The 27,585-nt window shown below is 43.9% G+C and overlaps 1 protein-coding gene across 1 annotated transcript in view; it reads left to right on the top strand.

Moving 5' to 3' along the window:
* The first annotated feature begins 3,032 nt into the window (after positions 1 to 3,032).
* Positions 3,033 to 27,585, top strand: part of TBX5 (T-box transcription factor 5) — a 48,109-nt gene continuing 23,556 nt past the window's right edge. The window contains exons 1-7 of the mRNA XM_077835020.1: positions 3,033 to 3,264; positions 7,067 to 7,242; positions 9,199 to 9,293; positions 12,084 to 12,203; positions 12,887 to 13,034; positions 17,127 to 17,279; positions 25,271 to 25,362. Of these exons, the coding sequence (XP_077691146.1) occupies positions 3,033 to 3,264; positions 7,067 to 7,242; positions 9,199 to 9,293; positions 12,084 to 12,203; positions 12,887 to 13,034; positions 17,127 to 17,279; positions 25,271 to 25,362 (1,016 nt within the window). The remainder of the gene's footprint in view (positions 3,265 to 7,066; positions 7,243 to 9,198; positions 9,294 to 12,083; positions 12,204 to 12,886; positions 13,035 to 17,126; positions 17,280 to 25,270; positions 25,363 to 27,585) is intronic.

The following is a 27,585-nucleotide window of genomic DNA, read 5'->3' as shown; positions in this document are numbered from 1 at the left end:
ACGACCTCTGTATCTAAATATATGCGCACACACACGCCGAGTATGAGTAAACAAATGAGCAACAGAACACACACAATGTGTGTGTGTGTGTAGATATAGATGTATGTGCTGAGGTGCGCGCGGGGGTGCGAACCCACAGGCACACATATATGTATCCCCTGTTGCGCAGTTTTTAAGCATATTTGACATTGTCTGCGAACCCTAAAGGAAAATGATCAGAAATCTCCAACCTGCTTCAGTAGAAAGGTTCCTTGCTGGAATGAAAAGGCAGAAAGTAAGCTTGTTCATTGTCAAAAGAACAGGAGGACTTGTGGCACCTTAGAGACTAACACATTTATTAGCGCATAAGCTTTCGCGGACTAAAACCCACTTCATCAGATGCATTGTCGACTCTAGGAGTTGGTCTGATTATTTTAGTGTTGGGAAGAAGGCTTAAAAAGTAATTGCAGCTACTCTGTATCCGCTTCTCCTCTAGCTAATAGGAATTTATAAATTTTAATATCTGGGCCGGGAGTGCGGGGGGAATATCAGAACCAGTGCAGTGTGTGAAGGGACATTGTTTTCATTCTAAATAAAACAGCGTCAAGACCCTTCGAGATGAAGAGCACTCTTAAGGTTAAAACTGAAATTGCATATATAGACAAGTAAATGCCAGCCTCAGCCTGATGCAGCCTAGGGCAAAGTAGTACTCAGTGTTAAAGCAAAACGTTTCTGGTGAGGTTGTTGCTAAATTGTCAGATATTGGCTCTCCATAAAAAGGGACTAAATCCACTCTGGGCAAACGAGCGTGTTTGTGTATTATGAACTCGATCGGGGAGCACTGCGCCGGTTTTGCTGGTGATTAAAAGCGGCGATCGCCCTGCCGTGCAGATCTGTGGGGGTGTCCCCCCAAGAGTTGGGGTTGCATTGCTTTTTAACCGGCCCCCACTCTGTTCTGCTCGTGTTGGTTTGGAAAGCTGAAGATGGGCTTGGAATGCTGCAGTTCGCACCCGCTGCTTCGTTAGCTCAGAGCGTACCGGGACGCACTAGCCCCAATATGGTTCTCTGGGTGAAAATCTGGGGGGGGGGGGGGATGGGGAGGCGGGGAACAAACTCAACCACCAGAAAAAGCCAGGTCACTTGCATGAAATAGGGGAAACTGTAGGGCAGAGAATCAGTGAAACAATAGCTGGGAAGCTCACTGGGTCTCTGCTGTATTCACTTACCTTGAAGTCCACAGATCCTGCAACAACTTCTTGCTTTGCATCTAGGGTTTTCCTGAGGGCCGCAGGGTGTCCAATTTATTTTCTCTCCTCCTGATTTCTCTTCCGATCTCTCTCTCTCTCTCTCTGTTGGGGGACACAATGTTTTAGCATCTTTTGGAAAATCTTTGTGCCCCAGAGAGGGTGAGGTGAAATGCAACACAAAATTGTACCAGTTTAACAGATCTGGTTTACATGCTCTGGCTATTAATTTGCAGCGACTGATTAGAGTTTGAGAGGAGAAGTAGTTTTTCGGGTCAGTTTCTTTTGTCAAGAAACAGCCTCCATTTACCATTTTTATTATCATGAATCCTGGAAGATAATAGTTCTCCGAAGCACACTCGAATCTGTGCCAATAACCCGGCTATCCTTTACTATACACAGCCCAGTGCCCTGGCTTTCAGAGACGCCTCAACATTCATTTGACAAGTTTTCCTATTAATATTAATTGCATATTTTTTAAAAGTAAGCTGCACCGTGCCAGTACCATTGGATTAAAGGAGTTGATCTTGGTTTGATAGTCATTTTCTGCTTCCATTCCAAGACAGAACTGGAGTCTGGTTTTCCAGTCCTTCCCCTTTAAATGTATTAAGCACGTTTGTTTGGTTATATTTCCCCCCCCCCCCCCTTCCCCAGGCTGGCTGTATTTTGCATTGCACTGAGTGGTTTCTTTGCAAAGGGGGAAACCTAGCTGATAGGGCTTTAAAGGAAAAGAAGAATACAAATTAACCTTCCATTACTGCGGCAGTCAACCATGATAGAATGGGCCAGTTGCGTGTATGATGACGTCTCTGAGTCCTATAGGTGCAAGGGCTGGTGAGATAGCAGCTATCGCCTTGAACTCTCTTTATTTTATTGGAGTATGGCTGGTAATAAACAGTAATATTTAATTTGTCTGAGACCACAAATCGGCTTTAGCTGGAAGGCTCCTTCTATATACAGTCCTATAGCGCCTGGACTTGAGGTCCTTTTCCTAGATTATTGTTTTTTTCCAACCTGCAGAAGGAAATAAACGCGATTTATTTGCGTCGTTTTCAACTTTTCTTCAAGGTCCTTGAAAAAGCTAGTTTGGATTTGGAGAGGTGAGTGTTTACATTGCAATATTAGAGCCTAAACGCAGCAGCATTGCCTGGTGTTTGATCGTTATGTCCCAGGTTGTGGATTGCACCTTAGATTAGATCATCTCACTTTGCATTTCTTTCCATTCATGCTACTTTGCTGTCCACTGAAAAACAACTATTCTATGGATGCAACTTTCTAACTTTATTTTTTTAAATCTCAAATTTCACTAGCAGAATTCCATTTCTGATCCTCACTATTTTGAGATCATGTGCAATTCTGGGATTTTATAAACAAGCGAATGGTTACAAAATATACAAGAGACCTGACATAGTGCCTCCAAGTTGCTTACCTGGAAACTTTCATTCAGAAAGCACTTGGGGGCTGCAGAAAGGCAGAAATGTCATTCTCTTTACTTAACAGCAACATAGATTTGAGCTAGTGAATTTTACAAGATAAACAGCAGGCATGTTCATGCTAAGGCCAAAGAAGTAGCTTGATTTATTCTGACATTTACAATATTTATAGAATAATACTTTTTTTTTGCATCGCTCTGCATATAATTTCCCCTTTAAAAATAATAAGAAAATAATATGTTATAATACCAGTCTCTAATTTGTTGGTTGTAACGGTAGGTTCAGCTATGCACAATTTTAAAAGAATTGACTACTACTTTGCTGATTCTCTGCAAGTTGCAATTAAACTGGAGGACACGTGAAGAGGTTTAAGCAGATGCCAAACTGCACACACACACACACACAAACACAAACATTTTGCACAACGTTGTCTTATCCCCATTTCACCTCAAACTTTCATAGGAATCCAGAATTAGCAGTCCAGGGGCTTGTTGGTGGAAGTCTGGGTCGATTTTTCAGCTTCCGTGAAACCCTAATTGAAAGAAAAGAAAAGAAAAGAAAAGAAAAGAAAAGAAAAGAAAAGAAAAGAAAAGAAAAGAAAAGAAAAGGTGGGCAGAGATCTAACCCATGCCATTTATTCCAACTCTTATCAAAAATACAACCCACCAATCTGGTTCTCTTCAGGCTGTAGAATGCGACAGGACGGCTGTTTACCCTGCGTTGACCTATTCAACTTTACCCTCAAAATAATACATTAAAAAGAGAGAGCGAGAGAGAAGGAAGATGCAGATAAAAACACATCCCCGCTTCTCAACTGACGGCTTGATTATTTTAATACAGCAGAGCCTCTGAGCTTTTGTATATATTTGCATCTCGCCGTGGAAAGGCTGAAGAATTCCTGCTCGTTTTGCAAAGGTGGGGTAGGGTGGGGGTCAAGAGAGGAGGGAGGGGGGATCTATTTTGTAAAAAGAGCTTTGATCTTTCTGCAGATACAATACAAAATGCTAGGCACCCCCTTCATGTTGTGTTAAACCCATTTGAATTTAAGGAGGTTGAATAACGAGGTGCCTTGGTTCCTTCTTTGCCCTGGGTATCCCTTTTATCCAGTCTAGCTTGGGTCAACGAGTCCCTTTTTCATATGTCAAAGGCCCCCAAGAGAACTAAGAAATATTTTTCATGAGTTGGTTTAAAATATTAACCTATATATTCAGGGGTGTTTGGGGGAGTGCGTGTTGGGGGGATGGGAGGGAGGCCGATGTATGGTTTGTGTTAGGGAAGCCAACTGCTTCTTTGGGGGATTCACAAGCTTTGAATTTTCTCTCCGGTTGGGGAAGATGGATGGAAGAGGGAGGGAGTGGGGAAGGAGGCGGGGGGGGGGGTTTACTGGTGAGTTTGATGGTTGTCTTTGTGCCTTGTTCTTGTTTGCCTGCCAGAAAAATAACCGGGGGGGGGGGTTGGGGGGGCTGGAGAGAGAGAGAGAGAGAGACTCGGAGCAGGATCAGAGCTGGTTGGACAGAAGATCTCAGCACTTTGCGAGCAAAGCTGAGCCCGACCCCACGTCACCGCACTCCGCGCTCCGCTCGGCTTCTATTTCCTATGTGCAACTCGCTCTGCCCTCCAGAGAGAGGGGACTCGAGCCAAGATCACAAACCTGCCGGGGGAGGCTGCTCCTGCTACTCAGCGACAGCCTTCTCTAAACTTTCTGTTGTCGTCTTCCCCCGCCCCTCTCCCCCCACCCCCACCCCCGTCCTTAGGAGGGGGCTGGGTGCGGGGGCTGGCTGGGGGAGAATCCGGATCCACCCGATCAGGCCGAGAAGGAAGGCTTTATCTCGGCCTCAGGATCCTTTCTCTGGTGCGTCTGACAACCTGGAAGTGTTTGGCGAGAAAGAGGGCCAGAGGCACTGTGCATTGGAGAGCTTTTTTCCCCTCCAGGCTGTGTTTTAAAATAATAATAATGCGGGTCTGAACATAAATAAATGCAAGGACATGCAAACCAGAAGCCTGATGCCACTCATTTCCATTGCAAGGGGGGGAAACATTAAGGAGATGCGTTGATTGCATGGAATTCAACAAGCAAGGTAACGGTTCTTCCATTGCCCTGTCTGTCTGTCCCTGTCTGTCGGGGGGGGAGGGGGAGTGGGGAGAGACAGCGAGAGGAAAGCGCTGGCTGGGGGTCATTGTTACACAGACAGTGTCTTTCCCAAGGAATGCCAAGGCCTGTGGGAGGAAATCAGCAAAGGGGTTTCCTCCCAGGTAACCTCCGCTGGGGGGGCGGGAGGGAAGAGAAACACAAATAAATGATGGAACAAAAGGAAAGGGTTGGGGTTGGTTTTTTTTTTTTTTCTTTTTTGCTAACCCACTTTGGTGCTAGCTAGCGGCGCAAGAGGCATTTGTCATAGAGCGATCGAGGCCTGGTTCTGTCAAGCCCCATTTCCTCTCTGGCGCTCTTGGGAGGGGGGTTGATCTCAAAGTGGGCTGAGTCGCTGTGGTTATTTCCCCCCCCCCCAGCACCCCACTTCTGCTTAACTATGTTTAAAACTGGCGACGTGTGGTGCGAGCCTGCCCGAGAAATTCTTCTCGGCGGCCGCGGCTGCCGCCGGGGCTCCGGGCTGGTTGTTTCAACGAACGTGCCTTGTTTCTAAGCTCGCCGACTGCCGGGGACCGGCGCATACACGCGCGCCTGAAGCCGATTCAAAATGGGTCAGGGAGGGTGGCCAGAGCTCGCCGAGAAGCGGAATGAAAACAACAGCCCAGCGAAGGGAACCTTAAATGGTCCCTGCCTCTGGCGTGCCTAGCACAACATCATTGCCATTAGCGTGCCTGGGCTTTGGGGGGACCGGTGAGACCCCGAATCCAGCAGCCGTGTCTCATCCCTTCTCCCCGGCGCACACCTTCGCTGCACTGGGACCTTGCCCCCTCCCCCTTCGCCCTTCAGCCACTTATTACAAACCATCTGCCTTGTGTGTGTTATGGGAAAGGAGCATTTGAACTGGGGGGGGGGGGAAGAAAGCCAAAGGAGCATTTGAACCGGGGGTGGGGGGGGGAGAAAGCCAGATAGTTTTATAAAATGATGTTTGGAGAGAGAAGTGGCATGTGTCCCCCTTCACTTTTTGTTTTAATTCATCTGTTTCGCCCCCAAGCACCAGTGCAAACACACCACGTCGTGTCTCAATATTTAAAGGAGACTATAACTAGGAATTAATATTTAAAGAGAGTGCTTTAAATACGGTTCGAGAAGAAAGAGCTCATGGAGAAGCAATTATTTTATTATGCTTAAAACATGTCACTTTCTCCCCCTGACATGGCTGTTAAAAACGGACCTGGTACTTTATTTTAAATATTTTTACATATTTAAAATAAACGACACCAAAGTTCTGAATCCTAAAAAAAAAAAAATTAAAGAAGAGAAAGAAACCAGGCAATTTAATCGCTTATATCCCTCATTGCAACCTAAAGGACAATTTAAAAAATCTTTGAAATTCGCTTTTTACTGTTAGTATCTGACTGAAGTTTTTCTCTCAGTTTAGGTTCTCTGGTTTTGCATTTCTGCTGTAATATTGTAGGTTAGATCAATGTAGCTGCAAGTGTAACTGACAGATACATTTAATACATGAAATTGTACAATGGCTTGATTTTATGTATTAATTCGTGACTATGTATTTATTCTACTTCTACTGTGCCATATGATCTATTAAAGGCAACTTCCCACGTTGTTTGCACCTGAATGGAGCAGTCACTTTCATGTGAGAATGTTGATTGCTTCGCGGTTTGCTTTTGCAAGGGGACTTTATTTTTCTTTGCACGCGAGGTTATATCGTTTGCTTCACGTCTCCATGAGGGTAAAGCACCCTTGGAATGAATTCAGTTCTCTCAAGGAAACATTTTAAGCAATATCAGCTGTAGATGGCTCCATAAATGGGGAGCTAGTATAAAAACAAAAGTCAAGAGTGGTCAGTAGTTCACCAGTCAGGCTTGTGCATTTTCTTTAAAAAGGTTAAATTTGTAATGAGCTTCCCCAAAAAAACAAAATACCCGGTTTCTTAGCTTTATTGGCCTTTCCAGATATATTTAGCCAACAGCTTACTAGGAGGGCAGCTAAACTATATTGTTAATCTTTTTCGTGTGTGTCGATTAATAAAAAATCTCTCTCTCTCTCTCTCTCTCTCTCTCTCTCTGTGATGTTTGATAAAAATTTAATCTCCCCTGCGGATTGGAATAATAAGTCGAGTCTTCTCTGTGCCCCCACCGATATTTTCTCTCCAAGCAGCTGAAGAGGAGTTGCTGCCAGAGGGCGTGTTGGGGGGGGGGGAGAAGGTGGTCTATATCTATAGCTCTCTCTATACATTTTCTTAAATGCCAGCTTTGACATATGTCTCTCTTATCTTCCCTCTCTGCTGTGCGCGCCTGCAGCGGGAGACTCAGCGGGGGAAGCTTGTAACATGGCGGATGCTGAAGAAGGCTTTGGGCTTCCCAACACGCCGGCTGAATCAGAGTCTAAAGAGCTTCAATCTGAAACCAAACAAGAGAGTCAGCTCGGGGCCAGCAGCAAGTCGCCTTCCTCTCCCCAGGCAGCTTTCACCCAGCAGGTAAGAGGAGGAGGAGAGACCTGACGAGAAACAGTCGCTGCTCGTATGGTCTTTCCCCGGTTTGGGTTTTTGTTGAATTGTTGCCGAGATTTGTCCGGGTTTCTGTGCTGTGGAGATGGCTAATTCTAGGCACACAGGGTCAAGTGATGAGACTGGACTCTAGTGTCAGCCTATACTAGCTATAACTGCTGTAATCACAGTTAGCTATGGTAATTACAAGCAAACACCCATCTCTATACAAACAGACACACACACACAAATATAGAACCATTCACGTACACACACACAAAGACACACACATATACTGAAACACACTCACATATCCACGACGCACACATCCATACACACACGAACACCTACACAAGGCACACACATCATACACATATACACGGACATGCATATTTCAGTGTCTCCCTCTTCCTTCCTTGACTTTCCACCTCTCTTCCTTAATCTGAAGGGTTTGGGGGGTATTGGAGAAGTCCTGTCCCTCCCCGTGTTGCTGGGAAGGGGTGCTGATCGTTTCTTTGAGACTCTCCAGCATGCACCCGCCGGTGGACTGATATTACTGTGTCGCTCTGCCTTTGAACCGAACCATTTGAGAGGAAAGTAGGCCAGGACGCCGGCGGCCCAGTTAACGGATTGTTTTGGTTTTTTAAACTACAGCCTACCACAGGGACTCGGCTCGTGTGGACTAGAACAAACCATTGTTTGTCTAAAACCACCCCATGAGATGCAGGGCAGTTTTTGTTAAGGCTGGGGATTAAGCGAATATTCCCCTTTCTTTAAATGAGAACAGAGCACAACACGGCTGACGGGGCAAAGACAGTCTTGAATACATGTTTAATGCAGCTCTGTGTTTACATCTCAGGTACATCTAGAAAAGGAAAATTATTAGTGTGATGAACAATAGAGGGGAGAGAGATTCTAGCATAAATCTATCCTTATTCAGATCTTAATTGTGTTGGGGGGGGGGGGAGGAGGCGCAAAAATCATGTAGGAAGAAGTGGATTTAAAAAGAAACAATTCATGAAATGCCATACGATTATTATTTCTTTCGGGACATGTGTGTACATAACAATACACTATTGACAATAGAGCACCCCGATCTCGCTTTTCTTGACTCCCCCCCAGAAAAAAAACTGCACCAGGAAAGAAGGCTCGGGCCTCAAAACCGGTTTCCCCCCGTCACAGAATTAACATTAATACACGCACACACGTAATATATATACACACGCATGTTAATTCTGTGACGGGGGGAAACCGGTTTTGAGGCCCGAGCCTTCTTTCCTGGTGCAGCTTTTTTTTGGGGTGGGGGGGTCAAGAAAAGCAAGATCGGGTGCTCTATTGTCAATAGTGTATTGTTATAGGACTTCCATTGCAATCTGTGTAAATGTAAGAGGCTGCACGCTCGGCTGGTCCTACGCATCGTTTGTGGTGGAGCGAGGGCTCATTTACACCACTAGAGGAATTGAAGGGTGCGGGGCACCTCCCTGGCTTTGCAGGCGGTGTTTTATTATCTTTCTTTCTGTGAATCGCCTCTGCCCAGGATCGTTTTCCTTCTAGTAAACTCACGCATTGTCTTGCCCTCACGCATTGTCTATTTTGATGCATTTGGCCCCGTGCCTATCTCTAGCCCTATATCAAAAGGCTACAAACTTCTCCTACGAAAGGGGGTGCCGTGCAGAAATCCGTCTCCTTGCTGCAATGCTTTGCAAGAGCTTCTTTGAATTTTTTTTTTTCCTGGAGATTTCCCTTCAATGAATCATTCCTTCGCGCTGGTCTGGGAGTTACAGTCTTTTAATGTCACGTCAGTTAGGATTGTATAGAAAGCAGAAGCGCTCGGTGCTGACATGCCAAAGTTCAATCCCTCTTCTGGGTCTCCTGTTTTCCCCCAGCTCTTGGAAAGCTCGGAGCTCGTCCTCTCCTGGGTTCACTCATTAACTTATTTATTTGCAGGGCATGGAGGGGATCAAAGTGTTTTTACACGAACGAGAATTGTGGCTAAAATTTCACGAAGTGGGGACAGAAATGATTATAACAAAGGCTGGAAGGTAAGGTTAATAAAAGAGCGCTTCTGTTTTGAAAATGAATATATATATATATATTGTATACACAGATGTATATTCTGTACACACAGATGTTTATGTACAAATACACACATTCGTGTGTGTATACAGAGATTGAAAAGAAACTTTTTTATGAACATCTTTCCTATGACACACAGCACACACACATATATATTTGTCTATTTGTGTGTGTGCCTTATGTATGACACACGTGTCATGTGAGAGTCAAAAGTTCATTTTAAAATTAATGTAAAATCTCAATAATTATGAGTTACGGAGGCCGTTTCGCAAAATTGAATGAAAATAAGCAGGAAGAAATAAAATAAGATGATTGCCTAATTGAAGCTACAGAAATGTTGAAGACATTTTTCGATTTGAAGGTTTCGGAGTAGATCAGCGAGAAAGGCTGGTTGGGATATTTTCAGGAGGGAGGCCTCCAATACAGTGTATACCAAAAAGATTTGTTTCTTCTGGCTTCTTATTTAACCAGGACGGGGTTCTCCCTAATCCAGTTCATTGGAGTATTTCCAAACTCATGCTGGTTGCAATCAATTGGCCAAAATCTTACATTGTTTCATGTAATACAAGTCGGTGGACGATTTTGTGGGTTTTTTTTTTTTAAATACAAGGAGTAGTTAAATATTTGGAAAAGCATATTTCTGTGCTTCTAGACATTTATTTTGTGTTCAGCTGTAGGCAAATACACACATGCAGAGACATCTCCCAGTCATTCTGTAAAAAAAGTATACATGATCCTGAGCTACTGTTTGTGTCTCTATCTAGACCAACATAAGGTTTGCAAATCTAAGTGTACAGCGAGAGAGAGAGAGACAGAGAGAGAGAGATCACTTCCATGGTTGGCCTGGTAAATCTAATCACTTAATAAAACCCAACCTCTTTTAAGTGCATTTGGTGCAATTTACCATTTCCCTTGATATTAATGCTTTGAGGCACTGCAGAGTCCCTTTTGCTGAAGAAGCACTGAAATAAAAGTTAAGGAGAAGAGGAATTGGTGATCGATTGAGACGCAGTATTGGCTAGCACCATGCAGACTCCCATCAGTTATCTCCCGGAATCGAAATGTATTTCCCTTTGTATACTACATTGAACAATGTGCATGCCATCATCATAGGTAGGGGTTCGTTCGATACAGGAAAAAAGTCACCAGACAGAAAAATAATAATAGTTCAAAATTATATTTGCACGGCAAACCATCTAGAAATCAAACCTGCTTTCTGTTCTGTTATATAGTTCTCGGTGTGGTCTCCCAAACTGTGCTTTAGAGAAACAAAGCTCTAGCCATGCAAAGTTTTGCAGTGGATAACAAATAGGTCTGTCTAACGGCTCGGCTTCCCTTTGAACATATCTATTGTTGAAAAGATGGTATCGTTTTAAAAGGAGAATATTCCACAAATAAAGAGACAGGAAATAAACAAAGGGCCGGAGCTCTCTAGAACCGTTAGGGAGTACGGTTTGCACAGAACAGAGTTGACTAAATTAATTGTCCTACTGAGAAAAGGGAAAGGAGCAAATAGACTGTAGACTCCAATGCTGTGAAATGAACCAGCACATTGACTTGTTTCAAAATGCCAGGAATAAGTTGCCTTGCAAATGATCAGAGTGTACAAAGCAGTGAAGAGAAATATAAAACACCTTGCATAAAATTCCAGTGCAGGCGTGGATAAAAGTCTCGTATGAGTAGCAATGAAAAACATTTACAACATAGAGCTTCTAAAGAAGTAATTGCAGACATCACTCCCAGAATAAACCAAATAGTTTTAGCTATTTATGTAACACTTTATTTTTATTATGACATAAACATATAATTTATACAATATTTTGTTATATATTTAGGGATATAGCTATATTTCATTGTTCGGGTCTTTTTTCTTTTCCTGCAAAATATTAAATATCAGGTTTTGCTATTTTTGATGAGTAACTTTGGTCTATATAGCTTTCTTTTTCCTGTTTTTCAAATCACTCAGTCTGAACTGACAAATGGGTCTGATTTCATATTTCAAAGATCTGAAAGTAAATATAATTTCAGAAATAAGTAAGTTTAAGGTTTTTTCTTTAAATTAAAGGATACAGTTTCATATGCTTATTTCTAAACACTGGGAAAGCTCAAACCAAAATAATACTGCTTGTAGTAAAGGAAAATATTTCTAAAAGTCATATTTTCAAGAGTGTTTGCATGTTTCGAAAGATTTGTCAAGTGTGTTTATGTAGATATGTACACATAGCCTATGTAAGCGTGTATCTAACATTTCATACATGTGCGCAAATACGATATATGTACGAGCATGTGTTTGATTCAAAGGCCAATAGTTTAGCAAAAAAACATCCACTATATAATGGCTCATACTTACATAAGTGTAATTTATTCTTTGTAGGGCTATAAATATAACTATCCCTGAAAGAGATTATATGCTCTTGTATTGTAAAAGAATGAAGAATTTAACTACTGGACTGATCACAGACAAAAGGAAGAATTAAAAAAAAAAAAGCCTCTTAACTTTAATTAATTAATTAACTATTTTGCCTGAGATAGGAACTATAACAGCGGAGCAATACTCAGCAGAAAGAAAAAAGTCCCGGTTGGACCATAAAGGAAAAGTTATGTTTCGTGTGTCTGTGTTTGAAGGGTGCGGAATAGTTTCTCGTTTAATATTGCTGATTACCGTAGCCTATACTTCCCTCACAATTGCCTGAGTTTGCGCTCCTCTTGTCATGTTTTCTTCTCTAGATTTATGTTTATTTGTTTATTTTTTTTAGGCGTATGTTCCCCAGTTACAAAGTGAAGGTCACTGGACTCAATCCAAAAACTAAGTACATACTGCTCATGGATATTGTACCAGCTGATGATCACAGATACAAATTTGCAGATAATAAATGGTATGAATGCATGGGGGGACGGGAAAGGTGCAGAGATAGGAGGAAATCTTTGTGTCTGGATTGCAGTTAGCAAAACCTAGTTCAAATGGGTTGAAAAATACCTTTTAGCTGTCAGTTGGTGCTATTAATAAGCTAACAAAGGAAGAAATGTTGGGGGGGGGGGGGGTTGCGAAGTATCCCGAGATAACTCCAGTTTGCCAGCCAAACTTTGGGGCGGGGGGCACAACATTTTAAATTAGCCAATGACTTGAATCCTGTTGGATCCTATTGGTTATCGCGGGGCCAACAACTTGATTGCATTTAAGAAAGAAAATCACCATGAAGGTAAATGTTAAGAATTGCCACATGGTCTTTTCTTTGATATTTAGGAAGAGGGGAGGAAGGGGTTAAATGGGGAGGGGGGGGGGAGGGAGAACCAAACGGAAAATGTGTCAAAAATCTCAATTAATTTCCAGAGTAGTGTGTGTTGGTGTCTCCTTCCCCGAAATATATGATGCGACCGTCCAACGGCCCCTTCCTTTGAAACAGACCAAAGGAGCTAGCTAGACAGACAGACAGATACGTTTCCATTCCTTCTAAGCCCGATCTTTCCTGCCCGTCCTGCGGTGGTGAACTTGCTTCGCTGGGCGTAGGCCTGACGCGGGTCCCGAGGGCTAAGCCGGCTTTGTGTCCCTTTGGTTTAGGTCAGTGACAGGGAAGGCAGAACCGGCCATGCCGGGCCGGCTGTACGTCCACCCAGACTCACCCGCTACTGGGGCGCACTGGATGAGGCAGTTAGTTTCTTTTCAAAAACTCAAGCTCACCAACAACCACCTTGACCCGTTCGGACATGTAAGTACCTTCGCGAGGAGGCGGCCTCCTCTCGCTGTTACGGAGTCAGCGCTCCGGAGGGCAGAAGGGAGCCCAAAGCCTCGGGGGGCAATAAGCCTACACCTGCTTCGGGCTCTGAACTCCGCTGGTTTCATGTGCCTGAGGCTCGGCAAAGCCTGGGGCAAAAAGGTTGCAACAAAAGTCTGCCAGCGCGGGGGGTGGAGGTGGGGGGGTTGGCTTAGTGTCTAGCATAGAGTCCGGGAGCGAATATTCAGGGTGATTTTTTTTTTTGCACTCATTTCCTATTTCTGTGGCATCTCTGCTTGTCAGATGAAATGAAAAGTCAGAGCAAGGGGGGAGGGGGAGAACCTGGAGCGGGATAGAGGTTTAATAGGCATAACGTTGGTATTAATTTCACGAAATGGCTTTTGATGCACGCTGGTGGTTGGCAAAGTCCTAGGACTGTTATCAACAGTTGGCTAGAATTGAGCTGTTACTCAGTCGGTTGCATTTTCAGACATTCTTATAAGACACATGGTGGTGGGTGTGGGTGTGTTGGGGGGGGGGGGTGATGCTTGGTGAAATATAAATCATGACTGCATGTCTCTCTGTGCAACGTGGTAAATTGCTGGATCTGATCTGATCTTGTCCCAGTAACTTGGCAGCTGTCGTAGGACACTACAAAGCGCAGACTTCAGGCCTGTTTAGAGAAACAGTAGAGTGTACTCCGTAGGAAAAGGAAAACCTTAAGAAATACTACATGGGCCAGATGCAAAACTTATGAGGCTGTAATGTAAGGGAATAACGCAATGGGGGAAGACAATGGAATTAATTAGCCTTTAACATAAACAGCATATTAGTTTTTGTATCCATGTATGAAGCAAAAAATTTGTGTTCACATTCACATCCCTTTCTCCCCCCCCCCCCATATCCTACATCAGAGCAGGTGACTGGAGTCGATAACCTGTAGGGGTCCCATGTTTATGATTCTCTCTCACCAGAAATAGAACACAAGAACTGCTCTGTCTCCCTGCTTTCATTTGCAAGCATGTTAGCCCCTGTATGCATGCTGCACTGTACCTCCTATTCTGTATTGGGCGGTGCTGGACAGTTGCAAGGAGTGACGGCCCAGGGAAGTCGAGCTCATTCCCAGAGTTAGAAGGTTGGGGTTGTCTCATTTTTGGGGGCAGTGAGAGAGTGGATACATCTGAATTCATGTTCATTCTCAACGTTCTTGAAAATTGGGTATTTAGCTGTATTGACTGGGAGTTGCTTATGCAAGTCCTTGTCAGGTCTTGCCCTTTGACAGTATTCTTAAAAACAGGCTGGCCAGGCCAGGCTTCAGTGGGTAACTTTTTAGCTACCTCGTTTTAACCTCATGTGGCTTAAAAGCGGCTTGCTGCCTCCGTGAAGTGGGTTAAAGGTAAAAAGCAGGCATAATTATTCAAGGAAATGGGACCGAATGTGGTTCCGGGTCTCCGATTCAAAATGGAACGAGGCTCAAAAAGAAAGAAAGAGAAAAGAAACCCCGCTAGCACTTCATATACAAACGATTTCTGTGCGTAGGGTCAGGCACGGAAAGGCTGTGTGAATTGCCCAGCCAGGAAGAGTCATTTTTCAAAGGTCTTCCTTTGAACAAATACATTTATAATTAGACAAGAGGGTATGAATCAAGATCCCCAGTGTCTCGTTTCCAAGAGTGAATTTTCCAGTCTGCTTTCAACACTTTGATTTTCTTAAAAACGACAAATCTTGTGCCATGAAATCCATAGACAAGTGGCCTCCACTGATGGAATGAATCCTCCATGTGGACTGTAATGCAACTAGCTAGCACAGTGAAGGGGGGACGGGACATAATTACTAAGGAAGTGTGGGGTGGATGTGAGATCACAGCCTAATCTAACCCCCCTTTCCTCCTCTTAATCGTCCTCTGGTTTATCTGTCCCTCCCCCAGCTCCCCAAAAGAGGACATACGATCTCCTTATGGTTCTTCACTCAGCCTGGGTGGAGAAACGTCCCTTCCAGGAATTGAGATTCCTTCCCAAACCCCAGGAGAGGGGGAACAATTCGTGCCCAGCACATCTTGTCCTGTGTTTGGAGGTTTAGACTCCACCAGCAACTCCCCTTTCTAAACTCCCCCACCTCAAGGACCTAGGCTTCAAAGAAAGTTCTAGGGAAGGAAGGGGGCGGCTGGCGGGGGGGGCTGATATGAGATGCCCTTGGAAGGAAGAGGCCAGCAGCCATTTTACTCCCTGCTGCGAGCAGGCGGCGATAGGAAAAAGTCTCTTTAAACAAACCTAAGGCCACGCTAAACAATAGGGACTTCAGAGGGGAAGCGGCACCAGTGGGCCCTCAATTAGAGTCGCTGTAATGAAATTAAAAATCATTAGATCGTTCACCGTTGATGTCCACGATTTACCGGGATGTCAAAGCAATTTGGCTAAAGCCCCAGGATGAGAGGGTCTGGCAGGCACAGAGGACTTGCAGGGGCCGGGGTTGGCGGGACAGACTGCGTCTGTCTGTCGCCGAGTTTTGCAGCAGTCATTATCATTACAGACTGCAACCAAGGAAGGGGGGAGGAAAGGAAGACAGTCTTTTCTTCCAGGATTAATCCCAGTTGAATGCCAAGCTTTCGAAAGAGACAGTATCTGGTTTTATGGTGGGCACCAACCCTGGCATCCAGGGAAGTCTATGAAAAGATGGTTGGCTGGGTTAGGAAAATCACTGAGGTCTCTTCAGCTGGGGTGATCAATTAAAGAGCATGTTTAGCTCTTGGGAGAAAGCAATCAGGGCGAAGGCTGAACCCGTAATGGTGGCCAGCCCAGATTAGCACCGCTGTGTATCCAGGCTCTCTTATTTTGAGATTTGTTAACATCTGGGCCAACTATTGATTTTATATCGAGAAACAATTGGGAAAAATGGCGATCCCCGCCGAGATTGTTCTTGAAAAAAGTTCGTGGATCTTCCGAAAAAAAATTTCCTACCAGAATTTTTGAAAAAGGCTCTTTTAATAAAGAGCTGTGGACAGGTTGACAATTCAAAACATTTCGGCCAGCTCTCACTTTTGGCTTAGAAAGTGTGGACAAGATTAAAAAGGGGGCAACAGGCGAGTCAAAGAAACAGACATTTCAGGGGAGAGGCAAGCGCTACCTTCAGGCTGTTGGTTTAAAAATAATTTCTCTCACACACCCCTCCCTCCCTCCCTCCCTCCCAGTTGTGAGGGCAGCTGCTCGCCTTCACAGTCATTTCCAACAGTGCTAAATAGTCCCCTCCAGGGTCATCACTGAGACAGCTTCATCCTTGAAGAAGGCACTTAAGGGAAATCCAGTTTAGTTATTACGCCACCTGGGTCTTCATTTCAGGCCTTTCCCACAATCTGAGCAATGAATAACTTACGAGCCCCAGGAATTCTATCATGTAATTTCTGATGGGTCGGATTTCCTTTCGTACTCAACCCCACCCACAATAAATGTGACTAGCAGAGCAATAATTGTAATGCTCAGGCAGTCAAACTAAAGCAGGAGATTCCACTGCGCTATAGAACCAATGAGCCAAATGCTTCAGTTAGGGTCATTACATTGCAGGCGGGAGAACTGTGGGCCCAGTGGCTTTTATTAAATGTAAATATGTATGTTAGACCCAGGCACACACGCCTCCCGTAAGCTCTTTAAAGTTATGTTATTGCAAGATGATGTTTAGCGAGGAACCTGATTTATGGCCAGACTGGTTGTAGATTCCTTGTGGAGATCAATTTTATATCCCTGGTGGAAGATATTCCCACTGCTCACGTCTGCTTCCCGTGTCAAGGGGCTGGCTTTCAGCAGAGGAGAAAGTCCGCCTTGTTCCTAAAAAAATAAGTTCAGCTATTTTTACTCCTGGAGACCCATAAAGATGAAACACCCCCCCCCCCAACACATTTTTAGAGGGATGTGAAGTCTATGAGTGATAAAGCCAGCTCACTTGGTCTCCTCAGACGCCCCTTTCCCAAGCGAAGCCTCCCCTCCCTGCCCCCCAAAGCCCTGTCGTGGGGATCTTGGCCTGATGGGAGAGTGACGGATCTAGGCCTCGATGCTTGACACCCCTCCCCCCCATGTGTGTCTCTTTCTTTTCAAGATCATACTGAACTCCATGCACAAATACCAGCCCAGGCTCCATATCGTGAAAGCGGATGAGAACAACGGATTCGGCTCCAAAAACACCGCCTTCTGCACCCATGTCTTTCCGGAGACGGCCTTCATCGCCGTGACTTCCTACCAAAACCACAAGGTAAAGAGGATGGGGGAGAGCCACGCAACGTGGAAGAGTCTGAGTGCCGGGGCAGAGGCTTCGCCACTAACGCACGCAGCATTTCCCCCACCCCAATCACACATAGATTCCCCCCCCCATCACATACAGACCCCTTCTGTCTTGCCACGCCAAGTGCTCAGAGGGTTTGCACTCTTCATTGGGGGGTTATTCCTGGCGTGTCAGCGATACGGTGTAATGATGGGATTTAGCACGGGGGGGGGGGGGGAGAAGAGAGAAGTTAGTTGAACAGGATGGTTTGCTCAGAGGTGAGACGACCCCCCCCCGCCCCCGCAATCGGTCAAAGGCTTGTAATCTGGCGTTGGAGGGGGGCGCCCGAGCGGTATCTTTCGCAGTTGTCTCCATAACCCAGCCTGGCGCGTTTGCTCCTTTTGCTCTGAGGATGGTTCCTTGCTGGCGAACTCTTCAAAAGCAGGCTAGGTAGTTGCGTAGCTTGTACCTCACCTCAGGGCTTTCGGGGCGCCTCTCGGTTCCGTCAGGAAGTCAAGGGAGGAGGGCTGGGAGGGAAACAAAAAGTCCCAGAGAAGCAATATAAAAGGCGTGGATAAAATAACGCCTTGTCTTGTTTTTCTGCGCAAGAAATCGGTGAGCGGGATGGGTGTTCGTGTAGGTCTACTCGCGAGTCCATGGGCACACCCTTTCAGTCACACTGATGTACGGATTTAGGCTTGTGAAGCCCCCATAGAGCTTTTATGAGCGGTCCATGCTTTGTGTGTCTCCCATTGGCTCGCCCGTAGGCCACAGGATCTGAGCGTTGGGGCGTGGTATTATTTTGACTAAGTTTCGCCCACCTAACGTTTTATAGTGAAAGCGACCCAGTCCTGGTTTTTGCCTTTAAACTCTTTTGGAGAGTCTATTCCTGACCAAAAAACGTTTTCCAGCGGTGGCCAATTGCAAGTTTTTTGGGGGTGAAGTGGTCCTAGCAGTATGATAGCAGGACAAAAAAAAAAAAAAAAAAAAAAAAAAAAAAAGAATTGAAGATATTAAAAGGGGGGTGATAGAAGTTGAAAGATCAAAAATTAATTTTTGGAGGGGGGGCGCTGAATTTACTAAATAGCAATCAGGTTAGACCACTTATAGAAGGGCTAGTGTGTGGATCCTTTAACTAGAGCCAGATAATCCTTAATTAATACAAATATAAACTCGTGGCAAGAGAACAGTATTAGACTCAAGGCAAACAGATTACTTTCAAAATAGAGGTCATGTTAAGGTAAAATTGAATTTTAAATCCTTTAAAAAAATCCTCCATAAACTGTTTATAAGTCAGGGCGAGGGCTTTTAATTACACTGCTGGACGTGTAGAATGGTTTCATTGTGTTTAAAAAGTTCAATCGTGTGGTTAATTTCAAACCAAGAACGTGTCACTTTAATACTCCGGATAAATTATGCATGGTTTCCTGGAGATGTGGCCATGAAACGCCTGAACCACTTTAAACAGGTTTCGCTTTCTCAATCTCGTTGGTATCTCCACCAACCAACCCATTAGATACAAAAACAGAGATAGGTTTGTGAAGAAACAACATCTCACTGTCACTAGGGAGTGAAAGGAAATAGGTCCAAGCCATTACGACCGGGAGATGTTGGCACGGGCAGAACAATCAGTGCTAGCAAACTGAAGCCAAATGGAGTCTTGGCCAATTTATGGCTTAAATTATAACCCCGCTGTGGAGACTATAAAATCTGGTTGATAGGTTCACCTATATTAAAAAAATAATAACAGAATTGACGGTAATAAGAGGACAGAATAACCACTTTAAAATTGATTTCCTAGAGGAAATCAAACTCCGCATTTGAGATCTTGAATTTACCTGCTGTTTGTAGACGCAAGGAGCGTCTTGTGAGCAAATAACACAATCCAAAGGTTCGGGTAGGTAACTGCCATAGGGAAAGAGGGCTATTTGATTGCAAGTCAGCTGCATTTAGTTGATAAGACATGACACCTGTGTCTTTGGCAGTCTGGAAACACACCCCACCCCTTTGTGTGTATCCCCTTTCTGCAGACCCACAAATTCATGGAACCGTTCAGGAACAACTAAATAGAATAAAGGCGCAATTGAGAAATTATATAACTATGTAATGATCTACCCTAAATGGCATCTCCCTCCAGGGAAGGGAATAAAGTTTGCCGACTGCCCAATAGGAGTAAGAGCCAGTTTTCCGGGACCCTGCACTAGCGGATATTTGAGTGGAACAGTGTATATTCCTATTACTGTAGTAAGGCAAAGAAAAGCGCTGTGAAAACGTGGGGACATTTCGTTCACAGTGGGGACCGATTTCCCTTGCGGATGAGACGCGGATTGTGCAAGAGATATTTTCATGGCACAATAGTGAATATATTTATTCTCAACCTAGGTATTTGTTCACAGTCTCACCCGTCTGTCTAGTTTACAGATACATCCAAGTCACCCCGGTATACGTGTCCATATCACACCCACTCCCAGGTACACACATTGCCAGAAGTATGCTGCAAATGAACGCCAGCATTAGTCGTCAAGGGCTTTTGGTGAGCTGCCTTCTTTTAGCTGTGCATCTATAGGGCATATCGGAGAGAGTCAGTGTGCTTACACATGCTATGGAAAGACTCAACTGATTTCAGATCCGTGGATTTATTTCCCTTGCACCGCTGCATTCCCCGTTGGATTTGGTGTTTATTTCCCCTGATATTTTAGGCAGCCAGAAAAAGATATTTAAACAAACTGGCTCTCCCCCTGCCCCCCACCTCCCCAGCCACATTAAGGGAGGGTGAGGCCATGAAGAAAGTTTGTCAGGTTTTCAGTGCAGTTGTCAGCAGCTCAGAGACCTTTCCCGCTCCCCACAACTCCTACTCTCACCCCAGAAATATTTACCGTTAAACTAGGTCACATGCACATTTCATTTCCTTGCCGTTTGCACAATGGTTGCATGCAATCAGGTTGATTCCCAAATATTAAACTTCCCCTGCAGTTAAGGACTATTTTGCTGCAGCTTAAATCATTGTGTTACTCGCTCATATTTATTAGGTACTAGCTTTCTGGTTAGGACCAGGAAATGAACCCTAATAGACAGAAATAATTAAAGTTCTGCCCTCGTGAGGGTTCTTTCCAAAGCAAGAATTCACAACAATTATTCTCATTAATTTTTACAACCTACTGCCCCCCTAGCTGGACCTGGGCTTTATATTGGCTTTCCCCCTGTCAGGATATCCGGTTTTATGCTTATTTTTTGGATGTGATTTAACATGCTTTATAGCCCAGATCCTGTAAAGTACAGCACTAGGAAAGAACAGCCCTAGCTAAAAAGGCAACACATACACAGCTGTGCTACAGTGTACAGAGATGTGCAAAGGACAATGCACAAGGGTACATTGTAACTCATTGCCAATATGTACCAAAGGTGTGTCATAAGGGTTTATATATACTTTAACTTATATGTACACACATTATACTCAAAACCCTCTATTAAAATAGCACTGCAATCTTAATGAAGTCAAGCACTCAGAGGTTAGGAAATGCCAGTATGAAGGTTGCCTGGGCAATATTAATTTGGCCTCCATGTATATCCATTATTGTACTTTCTACAATTGCATGATCACACACTATTTTTTCACCAGGCCCCTGCCTCTTTCAGTGCACATGACAGACCGTGCTCAATTATGAGCAGCTATTCAATATTTTGTTTCATACTATTGTTTATTATATGGCCCTAGGCCTTATTTACTGCGCACTGTTCACATCAGCTCTGAAGACAGGATTACTAATTCTCAGGGAGTCTATGGCACTCATCACTACAATATCTTCACCTCACAGGAGTGTAGTGAAGGGTTTGTATTATCCCCATTTTTCAGATCAGGAGTGGAGGCAGAGAGATGCTCACTGATTTTGGATACCTGATATGAGATGCCTGGGACCTGGTTTTTCAGAGTGCTTAGCATTATAGAGCATTTTATATGTTCAAAGCTCAGCAATTCTGCACTCCAAACCCAGGGAGTCAAGTCAGGCACCCAGAAAGTGAGGAGCACACAATTAGTGATCACTTGTTTAAGTGACTTGCCCAGCATCACATAGGAACTTGGCAGAGGCAGAGATAGAATCCAGCTCTCCAGGGCAGCATTCAACCACCTTAACCAGGAGGCCAGCCTATGCTTCTCACAATCTTTTGCCTCCTTTACTACTTACCTTTCAACTTCTGCTGCAAATGAGGCTGGGGTCCTACAGGCAGCCTCCTTTCTTTCACAACCCTGATTCATCCCCAGAGCACCATACATCCTGTACACTCTGAACAAGGTCATGAAAAGGGACCATCTAGTTCATCAGCAAGCTTGAAACCTTGAGGTCCACCTCCCAGACCTTTGCAACTTGAACTAATGGAGTAACAGATAGCAGTAGTAGGTTATCATGCTCTATGGGGACCAGCACTAGAAAGGGAGGACACATTTTACCAGCAGGTTTCACAGATATTTGCCAATAGCAGAGGAATGGTGGGACTCAAACCTTGGGTTCCATTTTGGGCGCAGGAGGGGAGTGAGAGCTACCGAGCACAAACTCTAGCCATTCCAAGCTTGAGCCCATCTGCCACATCCCCGCCAACCTGTCCCAGTCGTCTCTTCACCACTTCTGGTTCCTTATCCCAGTCTTCTTTCCTCAGATTACTCATCCCAGACCCAATCTCCGTGTCCAGCCAGTCCTAGTCTCACTCCAGGTTCACTATAAGACTCCCAATTCTCTCTCCCTCCCCCCGCCCCACTAGATATTTCATCTCTCCCCCTTCCCACACCCAGTCCCAGTCTCCTTGCCCAGCCAGTCCCAGTTCCCACTCCAACAACTTGTCCCCAGATTCCTTGCCCAGTCTATCCCAGTTCTGTCCTGGCTCCTCATCCTATGTGTCTCTCCGCCATCTGGGTTCTTCATCCAATCTCAGTGTTCCTCCCAGTCCCTCCCTAGATCCTTGTCTAGTCACCCCCATTCCTGGCTGTCTGTCCCAGTCTCCTTGCCCAGCCAGTATCAGTTGCATTTCCACACCCCAATTTCTTGTTAGATCTGTCTCCCCTCCTTCTGCAACCCCCACCTAGTTCCTAGTCGCAGTCTTTGTCCAGCCAATCCCAGTCCCCATCTCATTTCTCTCACCAGCTCCCAGCCCCAGTCTCAGTCTGTCTCCCACTCCCTCCCATTGTAGGGTCACCAGATTCCTTATCTGAATATACTTCTTTCCCTCCCCCAGGTCTAGGATTTGTTCTCTCTGCATTCAAATCAGACAGCTTCCTCTCCACACTGCCTGGGTACCAGCAGGGGTGTCATTGAGACTAGAGGAAAGACAGGCTCCTTGTCCACAGTTCCAGTGCCCAGCCCCACCCTGACCGGGAGCAGTTGTGAACAGCCATTACAGGGAGAGTCCAGCTCAGACCCTGTAATTCTGGACTAGAAAATACTCAGGTCAAGTGTACACTACAAAATTAAGTTGACTTAAGATACTCCAATATACAGCCACCACAATAATTCCATTTCTCTTGCATGTCCACAGTAGACTTCTTGTGTTTGAGGTGCATGGCCTCCCCAGGAGCACTTGCACCATTGTGGAGCATTGGGGGACAGTTTCTGAAAGCCAGCAACAGTCGATGTAAGCAATGCAGTGTCTGCACTGACATAATTGACCTATCTACATTGACTTAAACACTACTCCTCTCATGGAAGTGGAGTTAAGTCAGGGGAGTGGGTAAGTTACATTGGTGGGAGCTACGTTGTAGTGTAGATACTTACAGAGTTAGGTTAGATGAAGTATTGTTAATGAAGATGGCGACTTCATATTTGAGCTGCTAAATTGAAAAAAGGTCTAATTAACATATGCAAACTGCATTTTTTCCAAAGGATTATAATTGGACCAAATTTGGGGAGATTTCAGAGGGACAGAAAAGGGGCATCTCCCTGTCGAAGGATGCCCTCCTGCAGAATTTTGAAACCCTGCTCCAAAATATAGGGAGTCTAGTATTTCAGAGAAAAGATCTCCAGATTTTTTTTTTTTATAAAAAAAGATGTGCAAAACATGTTATCCCCTAGCTTTGTTTTCAAAAAATGGCTGCATTCTGTTGGCTGAAACGATTTTAAAAAAAATCAGTCTGAGGAAGACAGCGGCATGGAAAACGTCAGTTCTAATGGTTAAAGTTTGGTAAAGTTAAAAGCAACTGAAAATAGGGTTTTATAATGAGAAGTGTTGGGCAACCTTAGTAGGTGGCAAAACCAGCACATAATGTATCTAAAACTGTACAATATATAAATGTTTACATATACTTCCATTCTCTCAAATGTTCTATAAATTAAATGTTAGAATTATGGACAGTTTTAAAGGTGACCCTTTATATGCAAGCTTCTTCCATAAACTCTGTTCAGAAGTACTTGTGCCCAGTTTATCATAATAGAGAAGTGGGAAAGCAAAGAGTAATCTATAGGTCAGGCAAGAACTATGACAGCAGTTTCCTTCAGTTAACCCTCTCCAAAATAGTACAGTATTTAGAGCCCTATATTTTTATTGCATCCATATCGGATAATGCTTTCCTGGGCATTCTGACTTTGTGGGAGTTGCCTTTTTTTTTCTTTTTTTGAAAAAGTAAAGGATGTAATTGACTAACTCACTTAGAAAGTAAAAAAAAAAAAATCTATCAAAGTCAATGGCAATAGTATGCTTGTAATGAATTAAAGAGCTAGGACCTGATTCAAAGCCCACTGGTCAATGGAAAGGGTCCTTTTGACCCCAGTGGGCATTAGATCATGCCCCTAATCAGGGTTTTAAACAAGAATAGACTAAGTGACCTAAACTGCTCTTGGAGCCCAAATCTATGAACACATATTAAATCACTGCTCATGTGAACAGTTCCACCGAAGGCTGTGGGACAACTGACTCACTTACCTAAGCTTTTGCACTGCAGGGCTCTTATCATTTCATGGAAATTTTGAAAGAGAATTAGTGTGTTTTGGTACCAGTATCATAAACCCCAACTTACTAGAGGACTTCACTCACTCAAGCAACTATTCCCATTGTGTTTAGCAAGTAAGAACTATTCACATGGGCATGATGTTGCAGAATACAAGTAAACAATGAGAGAGTTTAGCCACTGACTTCAATAGAGCCTAGATTTCATCCATGGATTCTTGCAAAGGTTGTGAGCTTCAAAGACATACACACGTGCTTAACTTCGTACACATGAGAGGTTCCATGGAACTCAAGTACAATGACTGCTCACATGTGTAATGTTAAACAAGTACAGACTAAGGACCTATGCAGTTATCCAGCTTCAGCAGGAGCATCTATATTGGAGGCAGCATTGTCTAGTGGTAAGAGCAGAATGCTCAGAACTAGGGGACCAAGACTGTTTTCATATCTGCCATCAGGTTGTGCTGCCTTGAGCAAAAAGTGTCAGTTTCCTCAGTTATAAAATGGGGATATTATCCATCTTTATAAAGTGTTACATTAACATGCAGTGGGGAACTCTTCATGCGCTCCAGCAAGGTCTACATGGGCCAGTTAGTGCACAACATGTGGGTGTGTTTTAGAATTTACACCCCACACCATGTAGACAAGCCCTGAGATGACAGGCATTGTGGGTATCGGTTGATTGATATAAGAGGCGGAAAATTTCTGTTCACTTCAGTTATGTCTGAGCAGACATACTAATAAATAGAATAGATGTTTAGAAAAATGGGTCCATAATTTTGAGTCCTCTAGGTGCTACCACAATATAAATTATTACCTTAAATCCAAATACAAAGCAATTGTCATATGAGAAAGGACTAATTCTGGTAAACCCTTACTCCTGTAAGTGTCTTTACTTTATCATAATAAAGCTTAAGAAAGAGGGGTTGTTGACTGAGGACTTCTTGTCAGCTCAGAGATTTCTAATTCTAGGAAGCTTGATTTGTAATGCCTAATTCTTTGGAGTGGGAATGAAATGCTCACGATAAATCACTTCTTGTTCCTTCCTTCAGATCACCCAGTTAAAGATTGAAAATAATCCCTTTGCTAAAGGGTTTCGAGGTAGTGACGATATGGAGCTACACAGAATGTCAAGAATGCAAAGGTAAAATATTTATACATACGGTATGAAAAAGTTTGCCATTGCAGCAATTGGCCTCATATGCATTACTTTAGTTTGTCAAATTTAGTCCTCAATCCTGCAAACATTTATGTATATGCTGAACTTGATTAAAAACAAAAAACATCAAGACTGAAAATAGAAAAGGCTAAGAGGTGACTTGATCATGGTTTTAAGTACCTACATGGGGAGAAGATTTCTAATATCTGGGTTCTTTAATCTAAGAGAAAGCAAAACAAGATGCAATGGCCAGAAGCTGAAGCCTGACAAATTCAGATTAGAAAGAAGGTTCATGGGTAAAATTTACAGATAGTTAACAACTGCAACAACTTAAAAAGGGACATGATAGAATCTGATGGCAATTGGAGGTCTGTCTAAAAGAGCTGCTTTAGCTCAACCACAAGCAGTTGGACTTGATGCAGGAATCACTGGATGAGGCTTTCTGACCTGTGTTATGCAGGAGGTCAGACTAGATTGTCAGAATGGTCCCTTTTAGACCTTAAGATCTAAGAATCTATTAACTTGATTCATTCCATGCACTCAGAACTCCCATGTGTAAAGTTACTCACGTGTACAAGCATTGGCAGGATCGAGCCTTAATGGCTATGTAAATCATACTGCTAGACAACAATGTCTCTTATGCTGCAAACACTTATGCATGTGACTGTCCAGTTGAATAAGATTAAACTCACATGTTCAAGTGTTTGTAGGCTCATGTCCAAGAGCCAAAAATAAAAAAGCCACCTTATTCTCCTCTGAATCCACCTTTGTGATAAATCAGACTGTCCTGTGATCCCTTATCATATAACCTTTCTAACAGCTACACTGATCCTGGCAGCTGATGTAAATATATTTTTCATACACTGAAAAGTGAAATAGTTTTTCCTTCCCTACTCACACCTCCTTTTAAACGTGGACAATCATGTCCTGACAAGTTTTTGCTGTTCAGTTACCCTATAGCTTTGATGAATGGAAAATCTTGAACCTTTACATTAATTACTATTTTTCCTTGGCGTGAAATGCTAAAGACTATTAGAAAAACTTCATGCCGTATGGAAATCATGGCACATGGCCATGCTGAGCTGGTGCTAAAGTCAATAGTTTTGTGCAATCCTGTGGTTGTGGATCTAGTGAACAGAAACTCTTGGAAATATACACAGTGGGAACTGGAGTAGTTGAAAGGGTTAAGGTATTCTGCAGAGTTGGCACTGTGTATTTTCTGATGCTTAGTTTGCTTCCTAGACAGAAGGGAGGGGAAAAAAACCACACACCTTGCCATTTTCACAAAGAAGTTATTTTGGAGAAGGGTGGAGTAAGATTGTTATTTTGAAATAAAGAACCATTCAGGATGGCTTTGTAGAGGAAAATAAAAGGCAGAAGAGTGGCCTGACCGTGTGTGAGAAAAACAGGTTTTAAAATGATGGGTCAGATGCGTAGCTCCATCGACTTCAATGGAGCTGCATCCATTTAGGTCAGCTGAGAACACAGCCAGACTAAAAATATCAGGCTACTGATTATAAAAAGGAGATGAAGAGATGTAAAAATAGACCACTAGAAATTGGTGACCTAAGATCCCCTTGGTTAGCAATCATCTCACTGGGTAATGTAGCCATGGACATCATTAATGTTTCATTCTGAAGGAAGGGCAATGCTATCTTCTTCTAGCTAGATCTCAGTTCTGTTGAGTTCTAAATATGGGTCTGTAGTTATTACAAAAGGACATTTAATGTAAGACAGCAGAGCTAATAGAAACACAATTTGCAAAGCCAAGATGAGGCTCAAGACAGGAGCGGAGCATTAGCTGGTTATGGATTCCTGATTCAGGCACTTGTCCCCACATCAGATCAGGCTGGGGTTTAAGGGATCATACCCCAACTGAGGATCCACCTCAGCACAGGCCCTCCTGCCCTATACATGTCCCCTGATATCCAGGTTGGAGGGGAGAGGGTGCAGGGACACTAAACAAGGGGTCTTCTCAGCTGCCCAGGTCTGGCTTCTCCCCAGCATCGTTGCACTACCAGAGTGGCAGAAAGGGGACCAAAAGGCAGGAGCAAATCTGATCCATTGGGTTTGACTTCTGAAGTTGGCCTGAGTTTTGACATTAATTTCAATAGGAGCAGAACAGGCCCATTACCACCTAAAAAAAACAACAGAATGGGCACTCTCTTCCTTGTGGGCAACCTTAGAAAAGAGCAAGTATAGAACAGG

This window comes from Eretmochelys imbricata, chromosome 15, assembly GCF_965152235.1.
Source record: "Eretmochelys imbricata isolate rEreImb1 chromosome 15, rEreImb1.hap1, whole genome shotgun sequence".
NCBI classification, from domain to species: domain Eukaryota; kingdom Metazoa; phylum Chordata; order Testudines; family Cheloniidae; genus Eretmochelys; species Eretmochelys imbricata.
This window is presented reverse-complemented; position numbering and strand designations above follow the sequence as displayed.